This window comes from Engystomops pustulosus, chromosome 5, assembly GCF_040894005.1.
Source record: "Engystomops pustulosus chromosome 5, aEngPut4.maternal, whole genome shotgun sequence".
NCBI classification, from domain to species: Eukaryota; Metazoa; Chordata; class Amphibia; order Anura; family Leptodactylidae; genus Engystomops; species Engystomops pustulosus.
Genome location: NC_092415.1, coordinates 194,916,639 through 194,928,363, shown reverse-complemented (window position 1 = coordinate 194,928,363; position 11,725 = coordinate 194,916,639). Strand labels below are relative to the sequence as shown.

At 42.4% G+C, this 11,725-nt stretch overlaps 1 protein-coding gene across 2 annotated transcripts; it reads left to right on the top strand.

Annotated features, from left to right (window-relative positions):
• The first annotated feature begins 1,378 nt into the window (after nucleotides 1-1,378).
• On the top strand, nucleotides 1,379-11,395 carry FAM237B (family with sequence similarity 237 member B). Of its 2 annotated transcripts, XM_072154871.1 has the most exons (4): nucleotides 1,379-1,846; nucleotides 2,167-2,188; nucleotides 8,019-8,416; nucleotides 11,043-11,395. In XM_072154871.1, exons 3-4 carry the CDS (start codon nucleotides 8,026-8,028, stop codon nucleotides 11,069-11,071), a joined length of 420 nt encoding a protein of 139 aa, XP_072010972.1. In that variant the 5' UTR covers nucleotides 1,379-1,846; nucleotides 2,167-2,188; nucleotides 8,019-8,025; the 3' UTR covers nucleotides 11,072-11,395. The 2 variants fall into 2 exon arrangements, with proteins under 2 accessions (XP_072010972.1, XP_072010971.1); XM_072154870.1 differs by lacking the exons at nucleotides 1,379-1,846; nucleotides 2,167-2,188 and adding an exon at nucleotides 3,658-3,797.
• Nucleotides 11,396-11,725: the final 330 nt, after the last annotated feature.

Below are 11,725 nucleotides of genomic sequence, written 5' to 3'. Positions count from 1 at the left end.
CAAATGAGCCTGAAGGGCTCCAGGCTCCATTAAAACATATGGAGCATGGAGCCCTTATTTAAAAAAGTAAAACAGGGAATATGAAGCTAAAAGAGCTGATCCTGCATTAGGGGCACACACCAGTATGTCAGTGTGCTTGGTTTAAAATCCTTGATCCGGGTTGGGAGATGTCCTTTATATACTTTGTTATCTGCAAAAGTGATTCACACTTCATCTTTACTAAGCCTCCACTGCACTGACCACTGCCTGAATGACTAGTAACAATAATTGATAGTAATAATAATAATTCTTTTATTTGTATGGTGCACATAGATTACGCAGCTTTCACAAAGCTTGTCAGATCAGCCCCTGTCCCCAATGGGGCTCACAATCTAATCATCCTACCAGTATGATTTGTAGTGTGGGAGGAAACTGGAGGACACAGAGGGAACATACACACTCTGCAGATGTTGACTTAGGTGGGACTTGAACGCAGGACCCCAGTGCTTCAAAGCTGTAGTGCTACCCACTGAGCCTCTTTGTGTCACCTGCACTGATCTCTGACTGATTCACTCTGTGCCACCTGAAGTCACCTCTGCCTGACTCTATTCCATTTTTTCCAACTGCCCTGACCTTTGCCTGATTGAACTCTGTCACCTGCCCTGACCTCTACATAAATGACTCTCTGCCACCTGCACTGACCTCTGCCTAAATAACTTGGTGCCAACTGCCCTTATCTCTGCCTTAATGACTCTCCGCCATCTGCCCTTACATCTGCCTTAATGTTTCTCTGCCACCTGCACTGAACTCTGCCTTCATGACTCTCTGCTACCAGCACTGACCTCTGCCTTAATGACTCTCAGCTACCTGCACTGACCTCTGCCTTAATGACTCTCTGCCACCTGCACTGACCTCTGCCTTAATGACTCTCTGCCACCTGCACTGACCTCTGCCTTAATGACTCTGTGCCACCTGCCCTGACCTCTGCCTAAATATTTCTCTGCCACCTGCACTGTCCTCAGCCTTAATATCTCTCTGCTACCTGCGCTGACCTGATCGTGCTCCCAATATCCTGCATGTGTCGCTTCCCTGCTCTGGTCCGCCGGAGTTCACCTTCTTCTTCCTGCTTGACACAATTTGAAAGTTAAATCCCACACTGAATCAGTTGGATTGTCAGACGGCACGCCCCCCCCCCCCCCCCCAATTTGTGTCACATGGAAGTCAGCACAGCCACGCCACAATCTGATCACATGCAACACAATCCCAGCGCAGACACTTGTTAAATACCCGTCCAAGCTTCGCAATCCCCGAAAAAGGTGCAAAGTCGGAAGAAAGTGCGATCCGCGACCCTTAGTAAATGAGCCCCCATTTGTGATCAATTCATCACTGATCCAATGCTCTGACGGGTGAAGCTGCACTCGACCCGAGCATCATAAAGAGATGAATTACCTTATTATTTTTAGAGCCCCCTCCCCCCGAGTCCATAGTATAACATTTTGTGATGCCTAACATCCCCTGTAATGCATCCAGCATGGGTGGACAGACAACCTCCAGGCACTACAATGAGACAATATACAGAACAGAGAGTGCATAGACTATCACTCCAAAATAAACTGAACAATCCCGATCAGGTCCCGGCATGAAGAGTGATAGGAGTGCGTCACATTGTCAGCGCTCTGTGACTTATTCCTCTGCCTGCATCTCTCTTGCTCACATTAATGATTTCAACATAACATGTTAGGAATACTACTGACTCAGTTTCAGTCCCCCTTGATGTGACGCAAGACCGTAGGAGGGTCTTCAATATAAAAATTCTCTTGGCAGTCGTACTCCTTACCTCTCATCATCTCCTCAGAAGAGTGTTCAGGTCTGCAAGAGTCTCGTATCTATCTATCTATCTATCTATCTATCTATCTATCTATCTCCTATCTATCTATCTATCTCATATCTATCTATCTCATATCTATCTATCTATCTATCTATCTATCTATCTATCTATCTATCTATCTATCCATATATATTTATACATCATCTATCTATTATCTGTCTATCATATCTATGTATCTATTTATGTATCTTTTTTAGGTATCTCATAAACATCTGTTTCTATATATTAGATGTTTTATGTTTTTAACTTTATATTGTGCGCAGATCTCTTACACTATAAAATTGTAATATTTTTTTCAGGAAATACTTGAATCTCCCGCAGGTAAGAAAAACTAAGTCTTGACATATAATGATTGTGTCTATTATGTAGAAGATTGTAGAAGTTTGTAACATTTGGTGAAGATTCACACATTCTGTTCTGTGATGTGTTCTGGTTACTACTAAAATGTAACATTGTAGAGAACAGACAAAATATGAAGGAATTCTGTGTTCAAAAAGGAATGAATATGAGGGGTAGGGGAATGATATTCTGGGCAGGAACGCTGGGAGTTGTAGTTCTGGCATAGTAATAGAGGCACAGATAAGACAGGCATATGATGATAACAAACATGTATATAATTGAGCTAAATTGGAAATTTGGGACAATTTTGCTGCATTTCACAGGCATCTGTAATTTTTTTTTTTTTTTAGAAAATTTAGTTTTAAAGGGAACCTGTCAGCTCTTCTTTGTCACAAGTTCTGACATCACTACATTTTAGAGTCTTTAACTTGTTGATCCCTACATCAGTCATTGTAAAATCACCTTTTTATTATTGGAATGAGCTTTGGTACTCGCAGTGAGGAAGCTGAGCCAGACGGAGTCTTCCCTGTTATCCCTCCCCTCTCCTTCTCTCTGCTCATTTCCCTGTGTACAGTAAAGCATTGAATTAGTTGTTATTTTGCTTTAGCTGCTGCCTGTGTGAGACACAGATAAGGCAGCAGACACACAAAGTACCTGACCTCCTGACACAACAACTTTCCCCCACCCTGGTACCGAGAGGCTGCATCTTGTAACCTTCCTGAAGTACAGCGGCTGCACTAGCCTTGAGGGTGCAACCACACATTCAGGAAAGGAGTAGGAGAAGGAGCAGCACCTTTCAATTTGTTTGTCTCACCCATTATCATCCACACCTGCTTTTCGCTCCAAAAACTGCATCTGAAAAACTGAACGTGTGGATGCACCCTTAGGCCGGTGGCACATGTTGCGTTTTGAACCGTTTTTTTGGGCTGTTTTTAAGCAGTCCTTTCAAAAACGCATGTGTTATTTGAAAACGCATCTGTCTTGACCGGTTTTACCAATCATCTTAATTAAAACGGATGCGTTTTTTAACGGACTGCTTAAAAACAGCCCAAAAACGGGCTAAAAATGCCATGTGTGCTGCCGGCCTTAGACTTCATTGCCGGAATCTTAATCTTTGCTCCTCTCAGGAGCTATTGGTGGAGGGGCGGCTAGTGACCTCTTGCTACTCTCAGCTCATGAACTATAGAGGCAATGTAGCAGAGCGGTCAGCAGTATCAGCGCAGCTCTGCCTGTAAGATCATCATATGGGCTATCAGTCAAGGCATCGTAATCAGTTTTGAGGTGGTTTTAGGTGCAGTTTTGTTAATTTAACAGGTGAAAGACATGAACTGACTGTTTTAATTTGACTTTGAAGGGAAAACTTATTCCATAAATGTCTTTCACCTGTTAAATTAACAAAAATGCACCTGATTGCGATGCAGTTTTAACTGCAACATGTGACCGCACCCTCAGGAGCTTGTAGGGGTATTTATCACAGATTGTACACCTGAAAACAGATGTACAAGCCATGATTTAGTCAATTCCTGGCACCTCCGCCCTGCCTATAGCCTCCACTCATTCAGGCACAGGCTGGGATGCAATTCTACGCCAGGTAAGACCTGGCATAAAAGTGCCCAAGTGGCACAGCGCCGCCACCGCTGGAATTTATCAGGTGGCTGCAGCCTCCTGCTAGATCAGGTGCGTTCTGGGGGATGGGGACACCATCATACGTTTGCGCACTTAGGGGCAGGGCATAATAAATGTGCCCCTTAACGATTAAGTTTACAGGCATGGAGAGGGATAATGTAGCCATAAGGGCAATGCTTTCTAATGGCAGTTTTGGGCATTTAAATTGACTGACAGATGAATCTTTTTGAGTTGACTCATGGGAAATATGCAAATATATTTTCCAAGGTGGGAAGTTAAAAACAATGCCTCTTTTAGCTACCTTAAAAGGCAGCCCCCTTAACACCAAGCATGATCTACAAGAAGTCTAATAAGATGATGTGGGATTAAGCCAAACCAGTATATGTATTCCAGAAGGAACACTGTAGACAACGTTGTTTGCACCTGGTTGGGTCTCTTCAGTACAGTGTAGGACACTGGTTTGGCCAGGTGGAAACAACGCTGTCTATAGCTGGCAGTTAAGGGGCTGCCTTTCAAGGTATCTAAAAGACCCATTGGGGCACATTTACTTACTCTGTCCCCGGAGTTCACCGAAAGTGTATTGTCCGATGATAATGCACTGTGCCGCGATTCACTAAGATCCTGCGCCCGTTATCCTGCATGTGTCACTTCCCCGCTCAGGTCCGACAGAGTTCACCATCTTCTTCCTTTTGCATGTAAATGCATTGTCTTGCAACACAATTTGAAACTTAAATCCCGCGCTCAGTCCGAATCAATCGGATCGGCACGACCCTGATTTATGTCTCATGGAAGACAGCGCAGGTGCGCCAAAACCCCTGTTAAATACCTGCTTATTAGGAAATTGGGGTGATGGTGTATAATAAAAAAAAAATTTGTCACACATCTAGAGAATGCTGATAAATAGGAGACAAAAAGAGATGTGTATGCATGACACAAATGAAACTTTATTGGTAAATCATGTTAAAACATACTTAAAAACCCAAAGGACAAATTGGGTATACATCACAAACGAACTCCCCAGTCCCGCCACATAAATGAATCACAGGTAGACCACAGTACAAAAAGAAGTAAATAATAAGCTTAAAAACTAATATAAATATGTATTTAGGACCAGAAGGAGAAGGTGAACAAATCACTCGTGCAAGAAATAAATAAAGACAATAATAAATATATGGTCCAAAGATGATCCCTGTTAAATACCTGTCACGCAAAACCCGAAAACGGCGAACAGTCCGACGAAAGTGTGATGAGCGACCCTTACTAAATGAGCCCCAATGTTTCCAATTTCCCACCTATGAAAACGTATTTGCATATTTCCCCTATTGGAGCATCAATGGCTGTAAGTCTCCACACGTCTATAAGGTGGCCTTAATTGGCAAAGTCTCCATAAGGAGAACTCTTACTTCCTCACCCTGAGTTGACTCATGGCAGTTTTGGAGGTCCGAAAAACCCTGCAGATTTTTTGCCCGAAATTCCAATAAAAAATTATTCTCTCCGAGGACTCCCCCGGCCCCGATAACGGGACTAAGGTCTCTGTAATGTGAGTATTCATTTTTTTCCCTGCCAATATTGAAATAAACATGAAGTGATAGCGCAGGGTCCAGATGAAAAGCACTTGGTACAGCACTCACCTAATGTATATAATGGAATGTGCGTCAGGATTCGGCAATAGACCCGAACAATAGTGAATCACGAAGGAGGAATCAAAGGGAGGAGAGGACAGCGGACTTGTAAGGCAGCACTTACCACTCACAGACCTTTATGGAGGGCACTTACCACCATCACTTCAAAGACCCAACACAATAAACATAAGTCATCTGTGCTGTCATCTTCGCTATGAGAGGGATGTGACATACGTTCACAAGGCTGCGGTTCGATAGAGTTTAAAGAAATTGCTGAGCGCAGATAGTGGAGGTCAATGGGACATAATTGTCCCCGGCTCAGGCAGGTCACAGGCTGAGAACTAGTTAACACAACCAATACAATACTACAAGGTACAGAGGCTTTGTAAGACCTTCACAAGCAGCGCTTTATTCTTCATCCCGCACTTATATTTACCTGTCACCTCTTCAGTCGTGTCTGGTTAAGAACATATATATATATATCATCTTAAACCTCTATTTCTCTGCTTTCTAATGGGCTCTGTTTCACTGTGCGCTCTAAAAGAAACCTCCCCTTTAGTCTTTGCTACAGTCCGATCACGGAGATAACAACTTTATAAAGGTTTTATTGTATTTATTATAATACAGGCAGTTTGGGCGGTAGCCGGGGGCCACCCAAACCACCCACCAAATTTTATACTCAGAAGGAACTTCACCCATGAAATCCTCGTATAACTGTTCCTGCTCTCTATACACTTGTACATAAGAGCCATTTCAGGACCTTTGAAGGTCCTCTGAAGGTACTGAAACTGCAAATGCAAAGCAGCAGAAGGGACACATCCTCCATTCTCCAAGAAGCTGATTCTAGTCCCATATGTATAAAGTGATTCCAGACTTGTAGAAGCTATTATATTCATAATTCTTAATCCACCCCTGCCCCCTTGGAGTACTTGATCCTAAGCTGGTCTGATTGCCCCTACTATATGCTGCAATACTAGTGATACAATGATTTGTATCCATGTCTCAGAGAGACTCCAGGCTGTCATGCCAACCAATGCGGATGATGCAGTAATAGTATGTCAATTTGTTAGAAGTGGTTAAAGAAAACCTACCATTTGATTTGATGCAGTATGAAGCAAACATACCTTGAGAATGCTGTAGCTACACTGATGCAGGATCATATCTTGGTTAATCCCTGAGCCGAGTGGTTTTGCTGAAAAAAAAAAAAACAATTATAACATTTAGGACCTTGGGAAAGCTGGGTTAGACTGGCTAACATACACACATTACACACCAGAGCTTGTAATTACAAAGGGAGGTTAATCAACCACTCTTACACAGCAACTGGGGGATGGTGCAGCAATTGATTATTCTGTCTGGCAGGGAGAAGAGTGATTGCATCATCCTCTCCTTCAGAGAATAACTCACATGCTAGGAGAAGCGCTAAAGCAGCCATAGAAGTGACAGAGCTTCATTATCATAATGTTATATCTGTTTTATCAGCAAAACCACTCGGCTCAGGGATTAACCAAGATATGTTCCTGCATCAGTGTAGCTACAGCAGTCTCAAGGTATGTTTACTTCATAATGCATCAAATCAAATGGTAGATTCCCTTTAATGTACTATTAAACTTCCAGTAGAATCTTGCGATCAGATTACACGGGGTTTGTTTGTTGTCTGTTTCCATAGAAATATATATATTGTTGATGTTGTGTTAAAGGAATTGATAACTGTTTTTATTTACTGGGGTAAACAGAACCAAACTTTTGTATGTATAAATAAATAGACCCGTGGGTGTTACCATATTCCTGTTACAATCAGACCCTGACTAAAACTATACAGTGTCCATCCTTATCGACAATATGAATTATCAAAACCCAATTACCAATTTTCATGCATTTCCAAAAAGAAAAGAAAATACTTATAAAACAGGAGAAGTTTGTAGCTTTAAAGAATCTACCATCAAAACCCATCATAATAAACCAGGGACATTGCTCATAGATCCAGGCACCGGGACTGTGGTATCTTCTTATATGTGTTATCCATGGACACCTTCCTTCTAATATCTGCTTTTACAATTCTGGGCTCTTGTGGGGGGGGGGGGGTTGTTCACCAGGGCCCCTCTGTGTTGCAGGTTCACAAACTGTTGAAGGAACACTTCCCCCTCCCACTGTGTGAGATTACACCAGGTCTAGGGGGCGGGGAGTGTTGAGGGAGCAGGGGGCGGGAGAGACAGTGTAACAGCCTGTGAAGCAACAGCACAGAGGGACTCTGGTAACACCCCACAGAGCCCTACAGGATCATTAGTATAATAAAAATTAGATTTTTATAGGAAGGAGGCCATGGATAACAAATATAAGTAGATTACCACAGTCCCGGTGCCTGGATCTATGAGTAATGTCCCTGGTTTATCATGATGGATTTTGATGGTACATTTCCTAAAACTTTAGACACTGTTTGTGAGTAATTTGTGGGGTAATTGGGGTAAATTATGGTGAAATAATCTAACAGCCATATTATGTGATTGTCATAATAATAGATATTGTCACATATTGTCCCCCTGACCTCCCTGCTCTTCTTGTAGACAGGTTATGGAATCTACAACAAGTAGCTGGTATCTCCAGCTCATCTACTTACTGATGGTCACCTCCATCTACGCCAGGTCCGTGTATAATAAAGAACCCCATGGACACCTGACCTCCGGGAGTCTCGGTGAGATTGACCATGAATGTTGGGAAGCAGCGTCACGCAAGCTGGTGGAGATGAAGAAGCTGCGAGTGGCCGATACTATCATGGGGCTCTGGGACTTCATGATGTTCTTAAAGGAATCGGCCAATCCCAAACACAACGCTCTCTTTGACGGTTTGGCCCAGGACTTCTGGGACATATATGTAGACTGTGTCCTCTCAAGGTCTCATGGAGTGGGCAGAAGACAAGTGTCATCTCCAAATCTCTACTTATATCTACAAAAACCCATAAAAGGTAATCCCGGAGCGTGTGAGACGTGGTATGTAATGATCCCTATAGATCCCTATAGAGGGACCCCATTGTGGTGATCGTAGTGGGGGGGGGGGCGTGATTAGATCCCTACTGATCAGTAAGTTGTCCCCTTTTCTGTGAATGGAGGATTCCTTTAAATTTTGGCCCAACCTCTTTAATTGTCCCATCATAGGCTCCACCCTTTTGCGCTAAGCCCTGCTACATTTACACTAAGCCACTCCCCCTTGCCAGACAAGGCTCAGAATGTGTAAAACAATGTAGTGTGTCAATTACGTAGTTCAAGTGAAACATTAGTTACAATTAAAAAGATTTAGTTCCAGGAAATGTTCCAAGTATTTTTAATTTTTGTCCAGGTAGATCCAAAATGATTTGTTGGTTCACTATTATTTGGCCCGATAGCAGTTGTCCTACATTTTAATGATACAGAGCTACAAATCCCCTTCTTAGACAGAGGGTTAAATGTTATATCAACCTGTCACCACTAGAGGGAGCTTACTGCATACATCTAACACAATGTGCAGTACAGTGAGCTCCCTCTAGTGGTGGCCACAGGTAGACAAAATGATTGGCCTTGCAGATCTGTGTTATTGCACTTGTGTGTGTTGTTTAGTCGCAGCAGGACTGTGAAAAAGGGATTAATATTGCTGGACTTGGTGGCCTTGCTTTGTATCTTCACACTGCTGTGCTGTGAGATCTCTGCATTGAGATGTCTCTAAGCCTCTCACTTTAGCTGTGTAAAAGTTGTACCCAGCTGCAGAGTGAAGGGGCTGACGGGGAAGTTCAGTGCAAACTTTTCACAAGACAGCAGTGGGAGGAAAACCTCCATCCGTGGACCAAGTCCAGCTACAATCCTGGAATCCTTTAAAGGAAATCCACCTATAAAACAAGCACACTTACATGCTGGTGTTTCCCCTATGGCAGGATCCGCTCTTCTTTTAGCTTTTTATTCCCTAGTTTTTACAAAAAAGGCTTTAAAAAATATGCAAATAAGGGCCCGAGGGGCTCCGGACTTCATAGATGTTAATTGAGCCTGGAGCCCCGCAGTTCTTTATGGTAGATTTTCTTTAATGTTACACATTTGCAGTGGATTTAGTGCTCTGTATCTGCTATGGTGAGAATCACTTACAAAGTCAATAGTCAGTAGAGCAAGTAACTAATAATAATAACTAAAAAAATTTAATTTATCAGAGGAAAGCGCTTCTTCCTCCACCTTCCTTCCTAATTTGCTTTTTACTTTGAAATCTCTGCTGAATTCTGTCTTGCTACCAAGAGGGCCAGAAGCTCGCTGTGACGTCAGATTACATAGATGTCTATGGAGATGGGAGGGGGGAGGAGTGAGTCACAGCAGCTCGGTCTTCAAAAATGAAGATTACGAGTCTCATAACGACCACAAACATTGTCGCTAAGAAACTTTGTACTATATCATAGTATCATAGTTTATTCGTTTGAAAAAAGACACATGTCCATCAAGTTCAACCAAGAAACGTAAGGGATTGCGGATTTATGGGAAACAATTCTATATAGCATAACCATCAATGTTATTTAAGTGTAAATAGGCATCTAGACCCTTCTTGAAGCTCTCTGCTGTCCCTGCTGTGACCAGCGCCTGAGGTAGGCTATTCCAACAGATTGACAGTTCTCATAGTAAAAAAGCCCTGTCGCCTCTGGTGATTAAACCTTGTTTTCTCCAGACAGAGACAGTGCCCCCTCGTCTTTTGATTTGATTTAATCTGAAACAACTTACCACCATATTTTTTATATGGACCATTCATATATTTCTATAACTTATATCAAAAGAAAGTGACTATTTTCTCCACTTACTTTGGCTCTTATCTTTTTCCTCCCCCTTCTTCCTAGTTTGCTTTTTACCCTGCGATCTCTGCTGAATTATGTCTTGCTACCAAGAGGGCCAGAAGCTGACTGTGTCATGAGATTGCATAGTTGTCTATAGAAATGGGAGGGGGGAGGAGTGAGTCACAGCAGCTAGGTCTCCAAAAATGAAGATTACGAGGCCACAAACACTGTCACTTAGAAACTTTGTACTATATCAAAGGAAGCGACTCTTTCCTCCACTTACTTTAGCTCTTATCATTCCTCCTGCTTCCTTTCTCATTTGCTTTTTACCCTGCAATCTCTGCTGAATTCTGTCTTGCTACGAGGACAGACAGAAGCTGTGTCATCGGTTTACATAGATATCTATGGAGATGGGAGGGGGGAGGAGTGAGTCACAGCAGTTAGGTCTCCAGAACTGAAGATTACGAGTCTCATAACGATCACAAACTTTGTCACTAAGAAACTTTGTTCTATATCAAAGGAAAGCGACTCTTTTTTTCCACTTGGAATCTCTGCTGAATTCTGTCTTGCTACCAAGACGGACAAGAAGCTCACTATGTCATCTGTTTACATAGAGGTCTATGGAGATGGGAGGGGGGATGAGTGAGTCACAGCAGCTTGGTCTCCAAAAATGAAGAAAAACCACAAACAATGCAACAAAATTTTTTTAGGATACAACACATATTAGGACACACCGCATGTAAGGACACACCACATATCAGGATACAACACACGGAATTCTGTGTAGTAACTTCCTATCTTGTTTCCTTTGCAGGAATCCCTTTAATAGAGCCCTGGTTGTAAGGCGACACGTGGAATCCCGTCATGTTAGGAGGCATTCTGTACTTGTATCTATTGATATCAGTGTTTGTCCCAGAAGGTTGTTATGTCGGATTAGATCATTTTATACCACGGTTGCCTTCTCTCCATCTATGAAAAAGAGACGATCTCTCAGGTAGGCCACGGATTCCCGACCACAGAAAAAAAAGAAAAAAAACCAAATGATTCTACAATGTCAGAGATGAAAAATGTGACCTTTTTGTATTATTAACCCATTGAAGTGACTGCATGCCGTATTTTACCGATATGGAATTTATTTATATAAATCAATGAAATAAAGATAAGACATATTTTTGGTACCTGAGGTCGAAAGACTTTGTGTCATTAATCCAAAGGTTTTCACGTATGAAGATTTGCTGATTCGGATACCTTCATTGCCACTTTTTACGACTATCTTGTAAGAGGCGTAACTGTGTAGGTGTGGCCACGCCCCTTTCCATCAGACTGCCACTTTTTTGTGGCCCCGCCCCTGCTCTCTTATACAGGCAGTCCCCAGGTTACATAAAGGATAGGGTCCGGAAGTTTGTTCTTAAGTTGAATTTGTATGTAAGTCGAAACTGTATATTTTATAATTGTAGATCCAGACAAAAAAAATGTTGGCCCCAGTGACATTTTTTG